Source organism: Bombus fervidus, chromosome 16 (genome assembly GCF_041682495.2).
Source record: "Bombus fervidus isolate BK054 chromosome 16, iyBomFerv1, whole genome shotgun sequence".
Classification (NCBI taxonomy): domain Eukaryota; kingdom Metazoa; phylum Arthropoda; class Insecta; order Hymenoptera; family Apidae; genus Bombus; species Bombus fervidus.
The window spans coordinates 5,509,087-5,535,892 of NC_091532.1; the positions used below are offsets into that span (position 1 = coordinate 5,509,087).

The window sequence follows — 26,806 nt, forward strand, 5'->3', positions numbered from 1 at the left end:
ACTTACCTGAAGAAACCTTTGCCAGCTGCGGCAATAAGACCAGTCGGTCCGTTCCAATTGTCTAACCACCCGGCAACAGGTTCTCTAAACGATGATAGAACTATAGTGGGTCTCACAATTGAAATCGGTAAATAATCAGATTCTGCTTCCAACATTCTTTCCGCTAGGGCTTTGGTAAATGTATAGGTATTCGGTCGTTTGCCGATCAAAATCGGCGTTATATCGTCAACCATCTTGTCATCCATCACCTTCGTCAAAGCGAATATTTGTTCTGGTTCCGCTACAAGAGGATAGATTTCTTCAGCGATGTCCTTACGGTCACAGTTACAATATGCCGTTGAAACATGGATCAGCGCCTATACATAAAGACATAAAGATTAATTTATCTTTGCTATCCTTTCTCTTCGGTTCTACTTAAGAAGAAAAAAATAACACAGATCTCTAATCGTTACATTTTATAGATTAACAAATTAAATATGTCAGACTAAGATAATAATTAATAATAATCGTTCAGGGATTATTATTAACAACCTGGCAACAACTTTAGATATATATTAGGAATGCAGGAAATTTTACCATGATTTCATATTGTCTATAGCTTCAAAAGTAAAAAGAACTACTTCGTCACACATAAGAATGAAATGTAAGGGCGTTTATATTATAATACACTACAGTGTACTACTGTCTTTACCTCTAAATTTTGCATACGATGACACAGATTCAATAGCTGTTTAGTGCCGACCATGTTAATAGTAACCGAAATCTTGAGTGCCTCATCAAACTTTACAGTAGCGGCGGAATGAAAGACGACTGACACGTTTCTTATTAGAACATTCTGATCAGACTCTGATATACCCAGTTCGTGTTCCGTGATGTCTCCAGGAACGGCGATTACCTTCAGAAGTTCATTCGGTGCGTCTCGACGTAGTTTATCGAACAGCTGCAAACATTTCAATACATTAATTTTTTTATTTAATGGAAAATAAAATAACTGCAAAGAGACATTAGGTTGTTCAACAAGTTCACGGTTATCTTCATCACAAATTCCTATCAAATAACGAAACGTTTGAACAAATACTGGCCTTGAATGGATATTAAAGGAAGATCTTCATGGGCTAAATCGACCAACTTCACTTTTTATTAATTTCTTACTTCATAATTCCAATTTTCAAGAAAAAGAAACGACTTATTTCCATAAGTTCATCTACTGTAAGATACTACTGTTGCAATACTTAAGTTAAGTTGTATTATATGGATTAATGTTAATTCTATGAAAACATATCCATTTTAAATTGTTCTTCGTTACGAATTTTCTGAACAATCTAATACGTGGAATATTTTTACAATAGACGAAAGCCTAATACAAGAATAATAATAAAATATAACAGAAAATATTTGAAGCACATTGTATCTTTTTAGCATTCAAGAATAATTATATTACGACTTTGTTGATTGTTACGACGAAATAACGAGTAAATATTTTAGAATAACAAATACTTTAGGAAAATAGGAAATACTTTAATTAAGGAGAAAACAATGCAGTTGAACACACCGGTCCATTCAACAGTGCCCGCAACCTCTGGTGTGCATCCTGCCCCTTTTTACTTCTTATCAAGACATAAATGTTTTTTATTGGGCAAGATCTGAGCAGTTTCTCGACAAGGACTTTGCCCATAAATCCTGTAACGCCGGTCACAAAGATGCTTCTATCCCTGTAGAATTCCTTGACGGACGTAGTCTGACTGCCACTTATTGTACTCATTTTGACGCGTCTACTTTCTTCTTCTTTTTTATTTCTTCTTCTTTCAAAATACAATAATTCTTAATTAAATTCTTATTTTCAATAATATCCAGAACGTTTTATATATACGACGTTCTATGCTGTCTTTTCTTTTGGAAGCTTCTTAAGAACACCTCTTCTTCGATTATTCCTCTTTTCCTCTTTCTTTCTTCTTCTTCTTCCCTCTCACAATCTTTCGGCTTTATCTTTGGTCTTGATACAATCTTTGATACTTATCTTTTTTTTTTTCTTAAATGAGATATAGATCTATATTTACACGTATATCCTCCTTCTTTTTCTTCTTTTATATTTTTTTTTTTTTTTTTAATCTTCTGTTACTCTTTGACTCATTCGTTTGCGACTGTACAAGCTAGCAGAAGAAGAAACGCAGCTCCCCTATAGATGGGCCAGAGTTTGAGAAAGTTGCAACGATAGCTAGCACAGGTTTACACCGTTCCACGGTTTTCCAAGTGGGTTACGAATGGATTTTATTTCTGGTGGAATCATTTCGTGCCTCCTTACGACCACGGCATACACTTGGCTGTAACAAAAGCGAACAACGGAATGTTAGGAACGTTTGAGACGCGTCTGTTTCATTTAATTTAGCAATTTAACTGGTAACGAAAGAAGTTCAAGTGGCAGCCAAAAATGCAAAAATATGAAGACGCGTAACTTTGGCAAATTAATTCGATGAATATATTTTGCAAATAAGATTATGTTTTTATGCATTTTTTTCCTGTCATAAAAGAAACGACAGATCTTTCCTGGTTAGCTAATATGAATTTCCTAGTCAATCCATTCAGAATTAAAATAAATTAATGAAAAAGTATTTCGAGAATTTGCTCAGTATCTTTCCGTTACTTTTACGTTACATACTTCTTTCGTCCAAATGCCACGATATGAGGAAATTCGAGAAAATTGAAATATTTTGTCCTTATGATAAATTACTTTTCTCCAATTATAGCTACTCTGTGTCGACAGTTTTAACGTTATTGCTATTTGTCACACGAAATCTAATTAAGAAATACGCAATTAGCTCGAGGCGTACACTGTAAAATTTTTAAATTTCTCCTATCAACTAATATATATCAATTATTTTCAGATAACTATTACGAGTGAAACTTGATAACGTATTTACGACTATTTAAACAATTGATCGATAAAGTGAAACTCAACAAACTTATTTTTTCGCGAATTATTTGGCTCTATTTAATTACAATATTAAAATTAAACTGTGATAGGATCAAAAAAATATTTCGAAAGAAGAAACACGAGGGAGTTGGATCATTCGTTGCTCGAAACTATTCGTTCCAAACTTTTCACGTCTCGCGTAAGTGCATCAAAATCTGCCATCTATTTATTGATATACCGTGTGTCTCGCGCTATTCGATCGAATCACAGTAACGATAGAAAACTAAAATTTTATAAAAATAAGTTTATAATATAAATTTAAATGTTTTGAAAAATAGTAATTGTTTAAATCTTCGCTCGAAGAAGTTTCTATAATCTGAATTATCCATCAGAAGAACAATTATGAATGATTACAATTTTCCAGAAAAAAAAAAGAAAAAAAAAGAAAAGGATTAAACGGATCGTACAAACTATTAGCGCAATAATAATGATTAGATAGCATTTCTTCAATTATTATTAATTCTTCACTTAGAATTACTAATACTATTAATAAATACTATTAATTCTTCAATTAGAAAAATACGGATTCGCATAAATATCCGCCGTTTATCAATGGAACAGCGTGTAATGGGATAGTGACAAATAGGTAGAACATCTAAAAAAAACATAGATATGCAGATAGTAGCTTGTAAGAGCATGATATTACAGAAGATTTAAATGTTCAGTGGCACGTGTCGTACGATCCCGTATGATCCACGCTGAACCTTCCTTTCAAACTTCTAGTCTAGTGCATATAAATGAAGTGACAGTGTGTAGCATCGATGCACGTAGCTTGAATCGAAGACTGAACGACACAGAGCGACATTCAATGGACGTGTGTTTAACTTTTGCTTTTTATTACCTTACATTGGCCGAATAATGCGCATTCAAACGTTTTATTTCTAACGATAAAAATATGAGCATTTTAACGAGCTGACAAATCGATTTGTAAACACGTATATATCTATTCCGCGATATTAAAAATGACTTGTATCGCGCGAAATTCGTTTACTAGTTTATTAGAAAACATCATTCACGAGTAACGTTGAATCATAAATGAATCATAGGTAAAATTCATGATCAAAGTCACAGATATCCTATTGCTAATTATAGCAAGATGAAAAACATTGATCAGATCGCATTCAAAAAATTAAGAAACTTTCCCCAACCCTTTGCATTCCGAATTTTATTTCAATTTCCTTACCAGCAGCTGCCAACGCTTTTAAGTGTTTTATTTGAAATTTACTTTAACTAAAAAATAAGGCAATTTAAATAAATAAAGGAAGAAACAAATTCACTTAAATACCAGTTTCATTCACACACATTTATTGTTGTATTTTGTCATTTTTAAGTGTATGGTATATCTTGAAACAATTTCCAGGATGCAATCCAGATTTTCTTTCGCACGTTTCACAAAATGAAAGAATGTCGAGTGGGACTCGACGAAGGAGCTCCTGAGATGAAAACTGATGTCGGGTCACGCTCGACGTAGGATTGCAAAGGGTTAAGAAGAATTGTAATCAGCGATAACGACGACTAAGTTACAGAGCTCATAGAAATTTTGTCTATTTTCGTTGAAACCACCAAACGTGTTTTGATCTGTCCAAATAACAAACGTGTAATTATAACAAGATTGCGTAATATCGATCAAACCACGTTAAACGACACCGACATTCTTTAAGAGGCATCGTGATCATCGACAATGACGAATATCATATTTCTCGTTTCTATTAAAACCAACAAACTTCTTCGAATCTGAAATTCGTGATCCGTCGCGTGACGATTTTCTCGATCTTAGGTCTGTTTTACGTTTCGTCGAATTGTACGATTTCTAGATGAATAGCAGAAGAAGAGGAATATGAGAAGAGAAAGAACTTTTAGATGCGCGCAGTTAAGCGCAAAAGCTAGAAAATACTAGAAATGTAGATAAAAGCGGTTTCGATACGATTCTAGGTCAGCGTCCTGGCCTCGAAACGGTCATGAGAAGCCGCCCATTCCTCGGCCTCCACGGACGAAGAAACAAGGAAGAAAAGAGAGGAACGTCGCTCGACCCCGTTACACGAAAACCCGTTATGCGACGAACAACGACCGGCCGACTGACTGACAAAATCCTCGTTTCCTTTCCGTTTCTCTCCGTCTTTCGTTAATCGAGTCTTCCTCCCTCACAGGGTCGATCTTCCTTGCTCTATTCTTTCCGCTTTTCTCTCTGTCTTTCGTTATTTTATAACACGATATGCATTTATAAGAGCTTGCGTTCTATTCATCGAGTGTTAGATTCAGTATATATAAAATTCGATCATTAGTTGTAGTAGTCTTCTATTTTTCTTCTTTTTTGTCAATCAAATTTTCGACAATTTAAGATATACAAGAGAAACGTGGTTTCTTCGAAACATTTTCCTTTAAATGTTTTAAATATTATATGAAAGAGAAATTCGCATGTAAGAACTTTGATATTCTTCGTAGATTCCAGAACATACAGAAACGTATAAATAAGAAAATGTTTATTTCTAATTCCTAGTACTAATGGTATTGTCGACATTCTATGTTATAAATTCCTGAAGATATATGAAAGTATCTTAAATATCTTAATTTATATGATACAGGTCACTTCTTATCTAGCAATGGTAATTAAGGGTTAATCAGGTTTCACTATTAAAAATGATGAAAAATGATATTCAAATATAAAATTGGCGGCCTATCGAACGTCACAATTACAAGAATAAATACCAATAACAAGGACGTAACAACGCAGAAATAGGTACGATGGAAATTCTTAGCGATAATGGTTGTACGTCCATGCACATTACATTATGCATTGCAATTTAACACATCGTGTATTACGAGGTCGAGAAGAATACGCAATATAATGACGCCGAACGTAGCATTAGATTATTATCCGTTGTGTAATCGGAACACGAAATTATCGAAAAACATAGCCAGGAAAAGTGAAAGTTCACCTAAAACGTTGCCGCTAAACGAGGGCGTAATATCATGCCATTGCGAAAACGTTCAAACGAAGAATCAAAATCGGTCTTCCCATCTCTTCTGACATCATGAATTATTTAACGTATAGATAGAGTCAGGTTTCCTTTTTTAATTTTTCTTTTCCATCGAATTATTAGTTGTCTTGTGGATTTAAAGTAATCGCGCAAGGGAATATAAGCAATTCTATCTCCAAACTGAATAAAAAGACTCGTGATGCGGTTGAATGTACAATCAAAGGCTTTAGACCTGTAATAAAAAATATTTTCTCAATTAAACGTTCATGTGCCATTAGTGTCGATTCCGGTACGATGGGTAAGAAATTGTTAGAGGTACGAGCCGAAGTTTCCTGGTGGAAATTCGACTGATTTTCTTTATCCATTTCTTCCAAACGATCCCAACAAATTCCTCTCTTTCTCTCTCTCACTCTCACTCTTCTATAATTTGAAGAATCAATACAAAAAGCGTGACCGCTGTAGACATTGGTTTTCAAGCATCGCGTTTGGCGGGCCGCCAAAAGACATATGTTGCTAGTAACTTTGGGACCATCAAACGAGTGTGCTTCTGTAAGTAACTTAACTTTCGTTCGGAATGACACGAAATGCGGAAAGCCTTTCGGGTAGACCTCGAGATAATAATAAATTAGGTAATAACAACTCGAACATTAGCAGAAACATCGAGCTTATATCAGTGAAAGAACTTTGGAAAAGTGAAATTTTTTGGTCGACGCTGCGCACCTGCCTACGAATGGAAATTAGCTCAACAGTCGATAGAAGATTATGATTTATTTAATCTACAAATTCCTATCCTTCCTAATAAATTTAAGTAACTCGTAAAATGCAAAATGAACGACCGAATGCTTATAATCAGATAATTCTTATAATCTGTGGCACTACAGGAACCCTGTTGGGATCTCGTTAAAACTAGAGCTACGTGTCCCACTTTTAAAAACCATAATCGACTTATACAAGGTATTCAGCGAGATGGTATGCACGACTTTTAAAATGCACTTGCGATAACGTAGGGAAAAGAATGTTTCAAACGGAGGTTGATCTGTGTTGAATCAGCTACATATTCAAATAGATGAAGTAGCCGGAACATATTTCTTTCTGGATATTCCTAGAGATCAAGGTCACCTTGGTTTCCTAAACAGCATGTAAATATTCTTGATCTTATAGTGTCGTAACTGATAGTGAAACGAGTTAAGCAACTTAAATCTCTGAGAACTTCGGGTGACCTTGACTTCAGAAATCTCAAGTTCATTGGCTCGTGGGTACATTAACCTCTGAAGTTTGATTTAATAAAACGTTAGAACGAATATTACGAATAACGTTTGCGCTGTCAACAAATTGCAATAGTCCAAATTACCAGACTACCTTTTATGCAGCAAAAGATCACTCGAATTTTTCTACACGGCGTTGTGCAAATTTTTCAAAAAAAAAAAAACTTACTTGTCAAAGGGAAGCTCTGTTAAGTGAAAAATGTACCGTAGAATTAATCTTGAACATGATTTTCGAGTTCAATCTTTTTTTTATTTTTTTGTTTAATTTATTGCAAGGTGTAGTATCCGTCACATCGTGTAATACTCAAACGCACTAATTGTTCTTTTGAGAAAAAATTGAGCCTTTACATTAATATATTTGCAATTAATTTGCATTTCAAAGCGTCCGTAACAGCATACGCGTTGGTATCTGTTACCGATCGCTCGTCGTTTATTTCTAATGCACATATGTAAAAGAGAGTTGAGTGAACTTAAAGATCCGTGCACAATTGCGTACGCGAGACTGTAAGAAATGTCTGTTCTAACTCAATTGAAAATGAATATCATAAATGTCTCGTACGATAGTCTAAATTCAATACCACGAAAGTTTCAAAATGATACCTCTTTAGAGTTTCTCAGTGATGAAATTTTAGAGTAAACTACGTACTTCCGTCTTCTCATGATAGAAACAACCAATCTCGTACAGCTCAAAATTTCTAATGGTGTGTCAACGGCGTTAGCGCAGCGCTGATCTATCAACCGGTGTGTTCCAACTGTTTGGTAATTCTATTCTGACAATCGCGTGTCTTTGCTTTTCTGGCGACTCAAAATATCTTTTGAATATATATATATAAATTATCAGGAAGTATGTGCCAACAGAAGATGGCCATCCAGCCGATTGGTAGTAATTTATCTAGAGAACTGTTCACGAAAGAAAGCCAATCAGGAATAAAGATGTAAATAGAAGCAAAATATCTCATTTCAAATTCTCAGCAGTTTGTTGGAAAAACCAGGTAAGTGGAAATATCGAACGAGGTCTTCTGGGTGTATTTTACCAAAAATGTGAGAAGTGTCATTTTTTATATCCGGTCACACCAATGACTTTCTAAATTTAGAATATTAAGGTGACTGCTTAAACAAGTTGTATTTAGTGCGGTTTTGTTCGATTTCTCAGAACTTCTGAAACCTGAACTCGCCCGGTTTCTTGCATGAAGGCCTTCAATTCTAGGAATGCCGCGAACAACTCAAAAAACGTAAGCGTGACAATTACAGAGTACTTCGTTTAAAAAATAAGGCAGAAAATATTGAAATTTTCGTTCGTTCGATGTATTTCGTAAAAGAAAAAATGTGTATCACTCGTTTGTACATCGCATCAGACAATAAAACACAGTGTTACTTATCTTTTCGTTGATAAAGAATAACAACTGAGTGATTATTGAAATCGGGATGTAAATAAAGCGATTTATATAATAATTACTAGTAACAACAATAAATGTTTACGATATTATCATAAAGAATTCTCACTCTCTTTCGATATTCATCGTTGTCAAGTAGCCTTCTAATTATTTTAAATATTTAGAATCATCAATGTTTCTCTAGCGCGATGATTCTAAAACTGTGTATATATTTTAAATATAATAGATTTATGATCATCGGTAAGGACAGTTACATGATGCAAAAGGTCTCTGCAATTACCTTGGACGACAAAGACTTGTACCCAATCTTCATTACATAATGATCGATATTTAAAATCTAATTACTGCGATTCTCACCTCTTCATATCGGTCGTGTGTTTTAAAATCGTTTGTGTTTTATTATAAATTTTATATTAAATAATTTAATTCTACAATTACTTGGTTACTTATTAAACACTTACGTGGTTTAAAAAGACGCTTGTAAATAGAAGATGTATTATCTGAGCAATTTTCAGCATCTAAGATAAGGATTGCAGTAACACGCCAATGATAACGTAATGTATACACTGTAAAACGTAACTAGCTGATGCGAATGTTAAATTGTTAAAATACATAAAACATCAAACAGCTAGAAGATGTTTCCACTACCATCACCACCATCAAAATCCAGATTCATAATTCTTTTTGTTCCAATTATTTTTCAGAATCGCTTCTGGCTGACTCTGATGTTATTTCTCTGGCTGATGTTAAACATTCTGACCAAATAACATTCGTTTCGTTATTCGAATGTAGAAAGTAATTTTTATTTCTTGATAATTCGAAATCTAACCGAATAGTAAAAACCATTAATTTGATATCTAGGAAAATTCTTCTGTGAACGAAGAAATATAATAGATAAGGGAACATATATAGAATCGAGATTCAACCGTAGCATAATTATCTCTTCTGTTTTCAAGCAATTTATCTGGGTTTGATAAAAGAAAATTTGGACAGGGTACCACGAAGCCGGAGAAGAACAGTTACAAGCACGATCGAAACTTATTCAACGTAACATTACAATACGAAGATCATTAAAATTCTGGTAGGTGTTTCATTTGAATCATATCAAAGACGCGCTTTTCCTGTTGATCGTTCTGGCATCACAAATCGAAAGTCGATGACCTCGTAACACACTTTTCACGATTAATCCACGTTAAACAAATATTGCTTACTGGTTACATTAGACGCGTGTTTCAATTTTCGTCTTGGTGGCACGCAAACAAGATTTATATAATGATTTATATATAATATCGGGCAAACCATTCCTTGGCCGTTATAAACGAAAGTACTCGGTATTTGCTTGCACGATGCGTTTGAAGCTTCGAATTTCGAACATCGACATATTCGAAACTAAAAATTTCGCGATACAAATAAATTCTCAGAAAATTTCAGATCTCCTATTTAAATTCTTGCAAAATCGTAAATTTCCAATTCGAAGCTATTTTAAGTCGAATATCTGGAATTTAAGCTTTGATAAAGCTCGAGATTTCGAATTCGGGGTCTTTTGAAACGGAAAATTTGTAATTCGAAACAGTCTTGTACGTCAGACTTCGCATTCGAATTCTAATAAACTTTCACTTTTCATCGCAAATTCTGTAAAACATTTCAAATTTTGATATCCAACTCCTTCGAACTTCCTTCTTCGTTAAAATTCTTTCTTCTTTTTGTTTTTTAACAATCCTTGGTAGATTCCTGCAATTTGTCCTGCAGGACGTTCGACAGGTTCTTTTAGCTTGTTAAGGGAAGGGTGTGGGTGCTAATTCCATTGCATCAGTGCTATTACAAGAATCGGATTTTGCGTCCTTAGATCCTGCGGTTGTTTCATTCTCAGTGTTCTAACGGTACTGTCAGTGTACAGTGTACTGGCTAGCGCGTTTGCTTGGTTTGTCGTTCTTGTTTTCTATCTGTCAGATATTTGCTGGATTTCCTCCTTTACAGCGGCGATTTAAGGATCTTTGATTAATCCTTCACTTCGTACCTACCAAGGTACGTTCATTATCGTAGGAAACACGATCGATTGCACCATTTTGACTTCCGTTTTGGCAATGTAGCTTTTAGCTATTTCAACGCATAATTAGATACCGTACGTCAGTATTGCTTTTTTATTATGATTTTGTAAATCAGTAACTTGTTTTCTACACTTAGTTTCGAAGGATGGTTGGTTAACCGGTACATGTCACGTTATTCCTTTTAATTCTTGTTGCATCTTTCTGCATATGCGTTGTTTCCAAGTTGCTTTTGAAGCCAGGTATTTCGCTATTTTTATTCGAGGTGTTTCATTGTTCTGAAGCGTGACTTTTGGAGCGTCTTCTTCACGGATGGTGAAAGTAATGCGACTACGTTCGTTGCAGTTGAAACTCTAAATCTTGAGGATTTGTCATTATTTCGTATTTTTTTTTTTTTTAAATTTCCAACGGGTCTTGATAAAGCAGAATAAGAAACAGACTTCTTTTCTTTCACGCGTTAATTAAGTCGTACGCATGCACAGAGCGACAGACAAGAGAAACTTTACGACACATATACGGCTAATGGATTGCACTCGCAAAATTTGCAAAATGCGCCGCTAAATTTCTTACGTCACTGTATGATCTTCCGATTTGTAATGTAGATTCAATAAGAAGAATACGACCATTGTATGTGTTAGCGATGAACTTCGCCTGAGATAATTAGTGCAAAAGTTAGTTAATTCTGATCAATCGCCGTTCTCGTTATACATATTTCATCGTTCTTTCTTCGTTTGAGCGAAAATCGTACTATTTTTATTCGCCGTTCTAACCAGACGAACATGGAGATGCAAACAATCAATTTAAATCCATAAAATTAGTAATTTTCAGGATCGGAGTATTAATTCGTTACGACTACAGTTACGAATGACCTTGCTTCCGTCCATTATAATCAAACTTGATCATTTTTAATTATCAGAGATTTTTACCGCAATATTTTTTCCAGCCTGAAAATGAGTGACAAATATCTCCGATGCACACAATGTTTTATAGTAAACAATATTTATCCGCCTGACGTTGATCGTAACAATGAAAACATAAAAAAAAAATAAAAGGTAAAAAATTAAAAAAAATGAAAGGGAAAAAAAGACAAGAATCCGAACCATCAAATTTAAATTTACGCGAAGAAATCCAATGTAAAGATTGACGTTCATTCCCTAGACTTTACATAGATCTTCCCAGAAGCATATTTTTCTTCTCTTTCTTTTTATTCAGAGGTGTTTATTACGATCGACTCGTCTGTGGAAATTTTTGACAAATTAGATGACGTTGTGACACCACACGAACAGCAACTTCGATTGTTACATATTGTATGTGATATAAGGATCAGAATAAAAGAATTATAAATAAGAATATTTATATATAACAAGCGTATATAGCAAGAACTGGACCGATTAGAGCGAGTCTGTGTACAAAGTTGAGACTTATGAATACTTTTCTTTTTTTCTTTTTTTTTTTTTTTTTGAAGGATTGTTTAATTAATTTAATTTGGATCGTCATGAATTTTGAGAAGCATATAGATCTTCGACAAGGCCGATTTTACACAGAGATACGCGTATCGTAGATATGACGCGAAAAATCATTAATAAGCATTTATCGCAACGATCTAGTCTCGCCGACGATCGATGTGATCTTAGTCTCTTGATTTTGATCAAATTATTTCTTATAAAACGCTTCGATATAGTTCGCATACGAATATTTGCATTCACTTAATTTTAATTTAAAATTACATTACGTCTCCTGTGTATAGCGTAAGTTTATTTCGTTTAACATCAAAGATAAAATATAACTCAATTTTCTCTTTTTATCTCACATCCGAATAAAATATTCATTTCTTTTTTCTCTCGATTTCAAAATTATAAATATTCATTCGACGCCGTTAATATAAAATATGCAGGTGATGTAACGAGTGCAAAGAACAGCTACGCTTTTCTCTAATCAGAAACTATCGCGAGAAATCACTGTGAAAAGCCACCGTGATCGAACGAACGCGATCGAATGACTCGTGATTCTCGCAGGTGCCAGTTCACGCCATATCTCTAAACGCGATTACACACGTACCACCGCTGAATGTCTTCATTTGTATCAATGTTTCATTCGTCGTGACGGCTTCGTACGAAAAGTAACGTTGCCAAGATACGGGCAACGAGTATCGCGATACTGTGACTCACGAGAATCGTCGCGTGAACTTCACGTTGCCTTCGAGTACGTACACGTTCGTTATATTCAGATACGCGTACTTCCGTGCGAAACCGATCCTAAGCAAAAGTCGAACCAACTAAAATAGAAATCGATAAAAATTCGTATCCTTTCGTCGAGTTAATATCTGTTTGCGAAATTTTTTGATTTCGTATATTTACTCGTTTCTCCAAGATTCATTAACACCTCTGTTCAAATGTCTAGCTTCATTGCGTTGTATTCGCGTTTTATCTTCGAATTTCTTCTTCGTTTAGTTATATCCGTTGATTTACAATCGCGTTTCTGTCTTGTCGGGAACTTGCTTCATATTCTGTTATTAATTTGCACTCTCTGCTAATAGGTTTGCTTGGCTAGATCATATATTGCATAGTTGTTTGATCTTAAGAGTAAAATTTGTGTATATATGCTTAGAAGGGACATTAGCAAGTGCAAATGGTCGTCTTAAACAAAACTTACGTACTTATGATGTGGTTTTCGAAAAAAAAAATATTTGACGTGTATCTCTCTTTTTCTGCTTCTTTTGCTTTGTCTCCACCTCCCCCCTCCTTTTTTACATGCTCGTATCTACGTAGAAGGAGGAGGAAAACTGTAGCCAAGAGGGAAACGTATTCCACGAAACACCTCGGAAACTATTTTTATATTCGTTGTTAGAGTTCCATGCTTAACGTTTTGTGTTCGAATTTGTACGTTTTTGAAGTTTACACGCAGCGAGAATATAAATAGCAACGCATAGAGAATATGGAATATAAGAGGTACACTCTAACATGAAGTTTAAGTTAAATACGAACGATGTTGAGGAGCTTGGTGATTGGAAGACCATAACAGCGAACCAAAGGGAAATGTAACTGAAAGCTCATGCTAACTCGCAGCGGAAGGACTATGAACAAATAAACAATAAATAAGTAATAATATCTGAGAAACTATTAGTTTTAGAAAGATAACTGAAATGTACACCAGCTTGTTTCTAACTAACGAAGACTAGTGTACATTGCTGCGAAAGCTATAACAAAGATTAGCATGTTACTGCAAAATGTTCATCCACTTTTAGTCTCTACCATCGTCACATCGATACATACTTGGAACAAATCTGAAAACGTACATATGAAAACTACAAAATATTGATCACAAATATGTAAATATTACGCAAAGATCGCAATAGATCGCGCAATAGATCGGAATAACATTTAAACAGCCATATTTAATGTTCATTATATGCTTCAAATAGACTGAGTCGTACAGTATGCTAATCTTTTATTTCAATATTTCTTTCAAATAAATACCTGTAGATAGAATACCTTCAGATTAGTTTCCAATGTTAGACGCCGATATAATCGTGACAATCCTGTCATTACGCTGGCAACGAAACTTCAAAGTGTTCTATGTAAACACTTAGAATATGGGCGCAGAATATTTTCTATGGCGAGCGAGACAGTGTATGAAGATCGTTAAGCATCGTGACTCGTCGATCTACAGATTTTCAAAATTCCTATCCTCTTATTTTAAACAGCATATAGACAGTATACGGTCACACACTTGTACGTACGAATCGGGCGTATATCGAAATCTGTCAGATTGAATAATTTTTATCGTGTTACGCAATTAATAAATCAATTAACGCCGATGAGTCGTCTCGCGTAGATTAGATAAGGGTGATAAACCAATTTGACCATGATTCATTTAGCTATTCTTCCGCGGCGGCTACACATATAATAGATCCGATTCGGGTTTAGAACGAGAACGGTATCAATGTCGTGGCCAATGACCCTCGTCAGTGCGAAAGAGGGAGTAAAAGAGAGAGGCCGACTCGGCGCGGCGCGGCGGCCAGACGTAGCTTCCTCGTTGCACGATGAAATTTCCTCTTTAACTAGCGATTAAACGATTCGAACCTCCGGTTGCGGGTTTAATTCATGCGGATTCTTCTTATTCGGCTAAGTGCACCGAGCCTGTTCTATTTTAGGCTACGATCGCACGAGCATTGAAACAAAGAATGTTAACACATTGTTAACCAGACACTTTCCTAGCAACTAACTAAACTAACTAATTAACTAGCAATACTTTTACAAAAAATAAATTCGTTCGTATTTGATATTTTGATATTTTTAGAAAGGCGATTAGAGGAATAACGAGAAATTTGTTTTATCTGCTAAATGTTATAATAATGTTACTATGGGTTTTCTAATGCATAAAAAGCCACGGTTTACTAATAACTATTGACTTACAACTTATAACACGAACAATTTCTGCTCGATATATATTTCTCTTTTTTTTTTATCAAGACCAAGTTATTTATACTGATAGCTATACAAAATTAAATCGTGAAGTCGTGCGTCTCATGATAAATGCTTTTTTTAGAATTGGCCGATTTTTATTCGACAAGAGGTCTACATATAGCTTAACTTCTGATTAGTGAAGTGAATTATTATTTATGAAGTTAAGTAATTCGAACATCATTTTTGTTACGAGTCCCTCAATCATTGTATGTGCGTACAAGCATAGAACGTTAAATCTGTGTATTCTCTTTTTACAAGGATTAAATACGTTGTAATGTGATTGTATGTATCGCGTGGAGGACCAATTGGAATCATCCGCGGATAACGTAAGTTTTAACTAGGATGCTGACTGATACGTTCTGTCATTAAAGTGTTAGCTAGTTACTTGAATTCAAATCGCTGATTATTAAACAGCTTGACCTCAAGTATGTGTTCATAGAAGTCAAGTAACTTGACTCCACATAATCTAACTACAAGTGGGTATCCAATGGAAAATGAATTTCTAACATGGCGTATGGCTAAAATTGACTTAATTTGAGGAATCAATGCCAAGAAACACGAAGCTATAAATAGCACCTTACGTTATCTAATAACTATAACTATTGTTTCTGTTCGAGTCAAAGAATAGAACTTGAAAGAACTTCAACTTTACTTGCCAGAATTTCGAGAGAATTTTAGTACCATTTAGGACATAGATCTTATCAGGTTTCATGCTGGTAGTTTAATGATCGAGACGTTGAGACGGTCAGAGAACAGCTCAAAATGTGTTTCAATTACCCTCGAAACCTTCGAGTTAAGGTCATTGTCAGTCTAGCTTTGATCTTTATTAATTGGCGTTGAACGATGCGTCTCTCTCTCTCTCTCTCTCTCTCTCTCTCTTTCTCTCTTCTCTCTCCCATGTGGGTAGTGTTCATGGACTTAACAACAAAGTTGACAAAGAAGGTAATCACTCTGAAGAAGAGCAATGTGACAGAGTATAAAGGCAAAGAAGTATTAAGACATTTTGTCGTGCTAGTTCTTAACTACTCGAACTAAACTTTTCAAAGAAATGTAATTAATCAATCCACGTGTGTCTCATTGATACAGAGAACACGAGTTTATAATAATATAATGATAATCCCACTTAGAAAACAACAAAGGCTGTCTAAGTCCTAACAGTAATATTAGATTTCATAAACCTTAAACTCAATTTTCTCAATTTACAAACAAGAGGAGGTAGAACAGTTAAGAGCTAAAGCGATGATTTGTTTATTATTAGAGTTGTGTATTATTCGAATTGTTTCGTATAAACATTTATCCAAGATAATTATCCGAATACGTTTACATTAATCGAACATTTTATTCGCATAATAGTTATCTGTGCCTCGTAACAGATTATTTTCACTCGAATAATTATCGTAGAATCATTCGGATAACAATGCGAATAATTATTCGTTTATTTCTACTTGATTCTCTGCAATTGGACTATTATATTACTTTACCGAGAAATAATAAACTTTGTATATAACAATAAACTATAATCCAAAATTTGGAAAAAATTACTTATAACAGCCGATATTGCAACAACTCGATCGTGAAGCTTGAGTATATAATATTGCATAACGAATACTTTGTTTATTTTTTATGTTACATAAAGCTAGTTATTCATATGTAAATATTATATATTAAAACATAATTTCATCCGAAGAAATTTTTACGCGAATAATTTTTTTTTAAATACATACTTGTTGAGATAGATATTTCTCCGATTAAATATCTATGCATTATTTACTTACTAGTTACTAATTATTTATTCATATTTAATCATCAAAGGAGAATAACATTTTTCTAAATACTCATCACTAAACTATGCATATTTAAATTCATTTATGCGAATTTATACAAATATTCCTAAAAATTATGAAGGTAAATATAGATATTGAGTTTAGGCGAAATGATTTTCGCCTATTAAATTTTACACATCAGATTAGGTGAATTCTAATAAATTTTACTTTGTTCGCCATAGTACCTTCTAATATGAGAGTTTCATTCACGTAATCATAATATAAAATTTAATAATGTAAATTGATTGAGACAATTATGGGTTACCGTTAATTATGGATACTTAAACTTCTTTCAGAACAATTTCTTCCCACAAAGAAATTATGTTCTCGACTGTGGGAATAGATGGGAGTTAAGAGACAACTAAATCTGATGCGAAAGAGACGAATGTGGCAGTAAATTATATTCAGTTCAATGATTCTCACTAGAAACGGCGCTTTTATGCAAATGACTTTCTCTGCTAAACTACCGATTCTTCTACACGCGGCATAATGATTTTCTTTGCTGCAACCCGTACACTTCTTACTTTATACCTCAGAAGCCGATATTTACACGAATCTCCGCTAATGTTAAATATTAAAAAAAACACTCTTGTATAACTGTATGATACAAATAAAATTATTTAAAAGACTGCATCTGGAATATCAAGCGAAGAATCTTTCTGCACGCTTCTAGTCATTCATGCATGACTAGATCGCGAATGTTTACCCACTTGTGGAAAATTTAAAAACCTGAAAATTGTTCGTTTTCGTTGCTCGGCGGTAAAATAAAACGCGTATTACTCGCCGTTATACATATTAGAAAAGAAACTTTTTGCTCGATTTTAATCTATCTATTAGATCTAATACATCATCCGCCTCATAGAAAGTGCTACGAAATTTATCAAACGATCTTATCTTCGCGGTAACATGAAAGTGAAGCTAATCATACACAAAAATGTAACATTATTTTTATCTATTACTATTGCAGAGAAAAAAAAAGAAAGTGGAAAAGAGAAAGAAGCAACAAGAAATGTACCCACGGTATAAGATGCAATACCAAAATCAAGAATACCGCTAAGTAGAATTACAAAACCATATACAGCCACAGGATACATCACGATTCCACAGCCTTACTTCATGTAGTCCATAGGATAAAATGATAAAAACTCACCAAACTGATTTAAAAGATCGACAAATCGGAAAAGAACGATATACAGATACGTTGACTTGAATGATGAAACGCGAATCTCTATAATCCCGTACGGCGACTACAATGGTCGACGTGAGCTGCAATGCGTGTCGAGGATTACTAAGGGACCGAAATGTGGGCCAGCTACTTTAAAGACGAGTCAACTAACGAAAGGTGAACTGAGCCTACCTGGGACCAATCAGAGTAGCTTGTACCTGACTCTGTTTGAGTCAGTGAAAGACAACTTCCCCCCACTTATCTACCTATTAATGTATCTATACAATACATCATACATGGTACATGAATACATGACACACACATACATGCGCACGCGCAGAGACACGAATATTGGAATTAGAAATCATTTTTCACGGTCCTCGCTCAATGTCAACAATACACTCCCACATAATATTATCGTTGATCCTTACGGAATATTATTTTAGTGGAGAATGTAAATGGGTCTGTAGTAATTAATATCTCTGATCATTTCTGGAACGATTATCTTGTTTGCGTGATTAAAGAAATATTTTTCGAGTTAAGAAGGCAGTGGTTCGATCAGAAATTTTGATCATTGATAAAAACGAGGAATCAATAGCAAAGATAAGTGAATTTCAGTTTAGTCCTTGCAATGCTAAATACGATATAATTCGTTTGTAACAGAAATTTAATTATACATGAAAAAAGATATGAAATCTCTTAATAAGCAGATTATTAGCGGAATTACGAGTTAACTCGTCTTCTATGGTTAAGTGCGCAATTATTTTTCTACTTTCTATCGTTCGAAACATCATTCGTAGTTATATCAACGTTATTAATTTGTATCATCGACTTCGATAAAATATCGTTCACTTATCAACTGTCTTACGTATTATATTTTCGAACCTAACAAATTCTTTTCGTTTAATCACAGACTGGTAATAAAATCAGAAAATCAACAAAAAGATACATATTCATTGTGTTTTTCTCCTGTGATCTTCATACGGATCGTTGGTAATTCTTTCAACGAAAGAAAGTAAATTTCAGTGGCATGTAAATTAAGTTCGCGTACCGGAATAAATGGCTGTGTACGCAGGTGAGTAAAAACTATCATCTGAAATCTATCGTATTTAAGGAGCTTGGTCAAACGACTGTACTTTCATTTTTTTTTTTTTTATACCTTATTTTTTGAAGATATTAAGGTGACTGAGTTTTTTAAATAGTCCACCTTATGTTTGTTATAACATCGATCGAATCAGTTGAACATTCCCCATAAAAAAGCATCAACTTATTTATACCGGAAAGCCATTCAGCAGATATCTTAATTGTAATTATCCCAATCAAATTAATTCTAATCGAAATTAAATTACAACACACGCAAATGTTACCTAATGTTTAGCTTTCGATAATAATAATAATAATAATCGTCTTGAAAATTCGATAATCCTACCAAGCTAATATACATATGTAATATAGAAATCAGACCAGATCATATTGAGAAATAAGGAATAGAACAGTAATAATAACGATGAATTCGGCAGAGTTCGTGACGTGTATGCTAATGTTAACCTAAGTATTATCGAAGCATCACCGTAGCACAGACTAGAATTTGACTACATTAATTCGATGGTTAATTCATCATGCCTATGCTAATTAATTACTTGAAGCACTATCAAGACATAGGCTACGACTTGACTAAATGTTCACTAATTTGATGGTAGTCGTTTAATTCCGCGCTACCGTGCATAAGATCGATACGTACATTTAAAATCAGCAAAAGCAGGTGACTTCCCGTACAAGCAATTTTCATCTACGCCTATCCTTTGATCTCACGCGATAGATAATCCCTCAGTCTACGGGGACTTGTTATGCGTGACTTCATTCTTCCGCGCTCAGGAGATATACAGCATAAATATTCATAATGAAACTGAATTTGAATTTCCGAATATTTCGAGCGACAAGGATAGCGAATTAAATGCGAATTAAAAAGAAGAAGTTGATCCTTTGGATCGCAGCGCCAAGTTTATTTTCGTTTTCCTGAATTTTCATTATTATTATTATTCTTTTTCTTCGCTTCTCTCCATTTTTTTTCTTTTTTTTTTTTTGGACTTTTTGACGAAAATTCACAAAATAAATATTTTTAGAACAGAGCTATAAAACGCTTAAAAGGAGACATACACATACTGTTGGTCGACCTTAAGAGAAGCATGCGATTCTCTGGAGGAAATTACACGTAACAGAGTACAGTAAAAACAAAAAATCACTTATACTAAAACGCAAATACTGGAACAAAATTCGATAATAACAAACGCACACGAAGAGATAAAAATAGGGAGGGTTTTACTAACGACAGACAGTCTAAGTGTAATTCTCTTTTCACCAGCGATCTACGATATCATAGAATTTTTTAAACATAAGGAAGCATAACAAGATAAAGGAAAAAATGAAGCTACTCTTATTCGCAGATGATATGATAATAAGGAATAATCGAATAGGAATACAAGAAAAGGTAATCACATTACACGATTACTGTGCAGAAATATTTGTACAACTTATACCGGCTATTTTCTCTACTATTTTTCTTCGTACTGGCAAATCCTATTTTTACAGATTTTCTCCTCTGACAGAGAACGCATGAAACGAACAATCCGCGTAAATCGAGGCACGGGTATACTTGCGAGTATCACTTTCTTATTTCGATTAATTGATATTATCAATTTCCATCAATGTCTACTAACGGTATACGATAACCCGAGATAAGAAGAGAGGAAAAAAATTGTATCAAAGGGTTTCCTTATATTTAGTATATTGAATATATATTTGCAATAATCTGGAAGTACCAAAATATTATTATGCACGGTAGTGTGTGATCGACACGAGTCAAAAGAAATTGCGGACACTTCGTATTCAGACAAAGTTTACGTTCTTACAAAATTGTGCAATCGATACATATAGGGTGGATTGCATGTTGAAATCGTTTTGTAATGTCTGCCATTGTGCTTGATACCTTGATCCCTTTTCACCCCGGCCATAATACACAGAAAGTTAGTCATGAGTGAAAATATGATCGATCGAAGCAATTTGTATATTTATTGTAAATGATCGATTGCCATCGACATACATAATAAGTAAGCTTTCTGCCATAGAATGAATCGTGTACTTGTTCTCGAATTGAAAAGCAAATATCATCGCTTCGATGAAGTAATGATTTTCTTCGTTTTCTAATTGCTGATCTATTTTCTCTTTTTTTTCTTTTTGCGATAAGATTACGTAAATTCTGCTCAAAATAACGTCTATGTTATGATATGAACCTAATCGCAATCTAATCATGGATGAAATAACTGATATAAAAACTGTTTCTTCCTACGACGTTTCTTGTTTGTTACGATACAATTATTTGACGGTCTGTTAATTAATTCTAAAAAAAAATATCTACTAATAAATTAACACTAAATTACGCACAGCGATTCTGCAAGAAAATTTCTTATATCGTAAAGTTATACATAATTCAGTTACTTAGGTAAAACTGTTGCAGAGACAAAATATTCAAACGATGAACTATTTGTACGATCAAAATTCTCTGGTTGGATCAAATGGTATTTCATTTCATTTTGCGTTCTACATTCACCGCGATAGAGATTAGTAATAGTATTAAATTAAATAAAAATTCCCATCAATTAAGTAATCTAACTTTAAATTGTAACGGCCCCGAATGACACGTGGATATAGTCAAATCTCAGCAAATATCAGAAAAAAAAAAAATATTGATTTTTACTTTGCATAAGAGTACTTACAAACCACCTATAGTACACGTCGTCGTTTGTTTTTCGTTCGCGATGATCGATTGCATGCTTCTACTGTTAAATTTATTATTCGCCTATTAGAAGCTCGTGTGAATAAATAATAGAATATTTATAGCGAAGTGATATAGTTATATTATGGTCATGCGTTTATAGCACAGTTAAATAATATTCGGAATATTACATACAATATTAAAAGTTAGCAAGTGTTCAGTTACTTATGAGCGGCACTGTACGCCGTTTACCATATTTTCACATTGACAACTTTACAACTTTGAGTCTATAATAATTACAGCTGGCACTCTTGCATATCGATTGCACAATTTTCACCATTTCCAGATTGTATATATATATATATATATATATGAACGTACTGATCATATGCATTTTACGTCGGCACTTGCGAGAATATTATTTTTCCATGCAACTAGATTTCTTTTTCAGCACCAGTTTTTGTATATTTGAGATCTTGTAATCGTTTTTTTTTTTCTTTTTTTTCTTTAGAACTCGATATCGCTTGGAGACTTGCGATTTAAGATTTAAAGATACAAAATATCAGCTCGTCTATGAAGAAACGTTTCTGCCAAGCGCAAATATTCTGTACGTTTAATCGCATACAAAACTTCGGATTCCAGGATTCCGTGTTCAGGATTTATATTTTTATCTCTTTCCTCGATCACTTTATTTCACTGACAAGTACTTAACAATTTATCGGTAAATAATCATCTTTATTACTACGTCTTTTGGTGCCTGGTGTCTCGAACAATTTCGACTACATTTTTTTTCCTTCATTTCCTTTTCTGTTTTTTTTTTTATTCGAGCTATTTGAATCAAAGTGGTCTGACTACTCTGAATAAGACTAAAGTATGCAACGTTATTTTCTGTCGTTTTTGAACTCCTTTAATATAATTATAAAAAATATATTTATATTATATATTTATATTTATCCGTATAATATATTTATCCGTATAATTATGCATCTAATTAAACAGAAGGTGATATTCATTTTGGCAAAGATATCTGTACGTGTTTCAATAATTGTGCGTAAGTGTGTTCACTAATTCATTTTGCCGGGTTTTCCCTTTCACTTATTACTTTTCCACGTACTTTTCATTTTATACGTTACACGAAATTCATCCAACAGTCGATGCATTAAAATTGGAAGAGTTACATATCCCCATTTTAAAATAAGAGCCGAAAATTTCATTCCGAGATTATAAAAGGAGATTTTACTCAGTCTCTATCGAAAACCGTAATAAAATGCCGTGCATAATTATAATAGTGTCATCGTTTCAATCGACGCAGCTGTTCGATCATTTGGAATTTAAACGATCATATTAAGAAATAACCATAAACGAGCCAAGAGGTATACGAAATCCAAGGGAAAAATTAATCAGAGGTAAATTATAGATTTCGCTCTAAAACACGATAGTTCATCGATCATTTAAAACCTGTTTCCTTAAGAATGAAGTAAACCTCGGAATGGAAACCTGCCCTAGACACAAGTGCAATGACTTTCCATTTAATCTTCGCCTTTTAATTTCGTTACTTTCTATATTTTTTCGAAAAGTTCGTTGACCTATTTCAAAATACAAAGTCGTGAACTCTATATCACTTTTCAGATGGATCGATTCCTTTTACTTTCTTTAAAGATATGCGTAATATTGTTGGAAATTCTTAAGAAGAGTTAAGATACGATCAGAGGATACAGGAACCGTTTAAATCACGCTTTTTGTACCGTTAAAAAGAATAACCGACTTTACATATAGGTGACGGCTGCCGATGACAAATGGCAGAGCCACAATCACGCATACGACTTTTTTTTTTTTTTTTTGACAAATTTTACAATCAGTTTTCGTTGAGAATTAGAAGTAAATTTTTCTGGCGTGGTACTATGTCGTGTTTAATAAGTGTTTATCGTGTGTTTGATTCTAGTTGAATCTAGTGCTTAAATCTAAAGGGTAATGTCTTTTTAGCCTGCGGATCTGATCCGATGTGTCAAAAAATTGAGTAACTAGTAGATTTTACGTTTACGTAACGTTTACGTTAACGTTAATTGTAAAATGAAGGAATCGTTATGCATAGATTAGGCGATATAATGTACGGAATACATGTACGTAAAACTGTGAACCATCCAGTGTAAAAATTAATAATATAATAATTAATACAGCAAACGAATTTCTACCAGAGTTCTATTCCTCTAATTGTTCCCATAACGATATAAATTTTATACATAGACAAAGATTTTCTATAGATCCTATAATAGAAGAAGTCTTTTCATTTGCTAAAACACGAGCGTGATCGACAAGTGCAATGGTATATAATATATACGTACTTCTCGTTTAAAAACAAGCGAGATTACATCTAAAACGTACCAAATTCCGCAGGATGTTATGAAAGACCAATTAACGTTCCTACCACATACATATGTATTCCTGTGTGCCACAAAAATTTTTCTAGTAAAAGTTTACGCACACGAATATGAGTGTCCGCGTACAAGTCGTAATTTTTCCTTTCTATTTCGACCTGTGCGGTGTTCTATGGTATTCAGCTCAAGGTACAATATACAACACACGAACATAAAGAGTTCCGATGAGATTAATTGGCTATTATGGCAATTATGTCTCGATAATATCTCGGCGATTTTTCCGCGATTTTAGGGAAAAATATAGATAAAACACATACAAGATGAGATTAACTTTTGCTTTTAATAACAAACGTGTAACGATTCGCGTATCATTTGCGAGCATAGTTACTGAACTGTATATATGTAACTGCATATTTATGAGATTTTATGTCTCTATGATTAATTATAAGAATGCAATTGAAATAGAGATATTTACTTTGAAAGCTGAAAATTGAACGTTTCACTTTTGGTACTTTATATATTTTTCTATACTGTCTATCTACATTCTGTACAATTTCACGCTTTTAGATTTCCCATAAGCGTATTTTCCACGCTAATGCAATAGGTATACTCCGTGGAATGTAAAATCTCGTTTCTTGTAAAAACTTGATCTCCGTTAGAATCGAATTTGTAGTAGAAAAGTATGGATAGACGAGGCATTAATATAACGTGATATTAAATGTAAAAGTAACGTGCTAACTTAGACATCAATAACTTACCAGTGATAAGTAACGCGAAAAGGAAGAGCACGATCTAAGTACAATTATTCTATCAATAAGTTCTATTCAATTTAGAAGTATAGTTATTTCATAAATGTACGTGTATCATTGGGAGACTAAAAAGTGAAATTATCAATAAGAAGAAGCGTAGTCGATTGTAATCATTATTGTTTCGATCAAGTGATATTCTAAAAATTATCACACTCTTTACTCTAATCACCTGCAGGCTTCAATAAATTTCATCGACAAATATTTTAATTCGAGCATCAGCGGACGCGAATATTATTATGTAATCTTAGTTCTTAAATTGTGAAACTTTGCAATAAATTGCAGACATAGATAAATAAATAAAATAAATTTAAAATCTTTGCAATAAATTATCTTAATTTCTGTTTACGATATTCTGTCTACATATAGACGTAGAGTTTTACAGGAAGGATCGATTATATGGCTCTTCTTAAAGAATTAATTAATACATTAATTTATAGACGTACCAGAAATGAATAGTTATTTGCAATCTCGTTATTATTAAAACAACAAGTACACGTAGCAAAGAGACTTTGTGTTTGTAAAGTAACTTACTGTTAAAGTAACTCGTTCATTTAAATAAACGTTTATTCAACTTATAAATAAATAAAACTTATTGCTCCCCTTATGACTTCAATTCTAATCTGTGCAGTAATCTTTCTTGTCTAAATTAAAAAGATAGATCGTTAATTACTTTATTATAGAGAAATAACTAAAAATCGTGTTTTTCTTTTCAATAATTTCATTCGACTATTATTTATTTTTAACAATGTAATTCCATTTACCAGACCAGTCCGCCAGTGAATACCGAGGGAATTTATCCTTTGGGTTTTTAATTATTTAATTTGAATCTCTTTCCCCATTTGCGCGTTACAGTTTAATCTAGTCCTATTTTTACTTCATTTTCTTTTTTACTTTCCCTCGTTTGTTTCTTTTCAGAGGTATAGCGTTAAGATACAGTTCATAGAACATAGTGATAATATTTTTGTTATAGTCTTTTCCCACAGTTCTTGATATTTATCACAATAGTTAATCAGCCTAATATGTAACAAACTTGTGCAGTCGCGTTTGAAACGCAAGAAAATTGTAAATCTCAATAGAACGGTACATTTACGACCCATGGTTCCTTCGAGACTTTTGATGAGATTACAAGTCGCAACAAGAACAAAATTCGAACTTGAATTTTCATATCCAAGGTCAATTATGCGTTTGCCAAATAACTAAATAAATTTTATTATCAACTTAATAAATAATTTTCGAATAGCCAAACAGAAAAATACGGTAAAAACATTTCCGTTCTAAAAGGTTCAAACCGGGCGGTATTTCTTCTTCATCTTCGCTAAAAAGCGAAAGATTTTCAGAAAATGTGCGCTCGAATGCCAGAGTTTAGGATTAAATAGATCATAATTTCATTTTGAGATGTCAAACGAAACCTTTCGTTTATATCGCGGACGAACAAATACTCTGTATATTTCGCAAAAAATCTGCACTTGGAAGTGCCAAAATCCAGTGCAACAATCGAATTTTAAAAAGTAGTAAAGCCAACGCGGATGATCTAAAAATAGACACGAATATAAGTATGAAACTAGATAAAGTTTTTAAAAATATGTACATATACATTCATATGTAAATATACATATAAAAATATCTCAATATGTCTAAAGTTAGCGTCGTAGCGTCATTCGATCCTTAATTCGACCTTCCAAATAGAGGAATAAAAATATCAAGAATGTTTCCTTTTCGTTCAAACGGTTTCGTATTAATCAA

General features: G+C 33.6%; 3 protein-coding genes across 6 annotated transcripts in view; 1 reads left to right on the forward strand and 2 right to left on the reverse strand.

Annotated features, from left to right (window-relative positions):
* Positions 1 to 26,806, forward strand: part of LOC139995785 (putative fatty acyl-CoA reductase CG8306) — a 91,144-nt gene that overhangs the window by 42,645 nt on the left and 21,693 nt on the right. The gene's annotated exons all lie outside the window — the stretch shown is intronic.
* The window catches only part of LOC139995781 (uncharacterized), a 112,841-nt gene that overhangs the window by 21,953 nt on the left and 64,082 nt on the right, over positions 1 to 26,806 (reverse strand). The gene's annotated exons all lie outside the window — the stretch shown is intronic.
* Far1 (fatty acyl-CoA reductase 1) overlaps positions 1 to 26,806 on the reverse strand; it is a 49,629-nt gene that overhangs the window by 4,160 nt on the left and 18,663 nt on the right. For 2 of the 4 annotated variants that reach the window (XM_072019599.1, XM_072019597.1), the window contains exons 2-4: positions 1,553 to 2,321; positions 692 to 940; positions 7 to 356 (exon numbers count right to left, since the gene is read on the reverse strand). In XM_072019599.1, coding sequence (XP_071875700.1) covers positions 7 to 356; positions 692 to 940; positions 1,553 to 1,762 — 809 coding nt within the window. In that variant the 5' untranslated portion in view covers positions 1,763 to 2,321. Of the gene's footprint in view, positions 1 to 6; positions 357 to 691; positions 941 to 1,552; positions 2,322 to 2,656; positions 2,682 to 18,092; positions 18,252 to 26,806 lie in introns of those variants that run through there. The other 2 variants (XM_072019598.1, XM_072019600.1) reach the window with 2 other exon arrangements.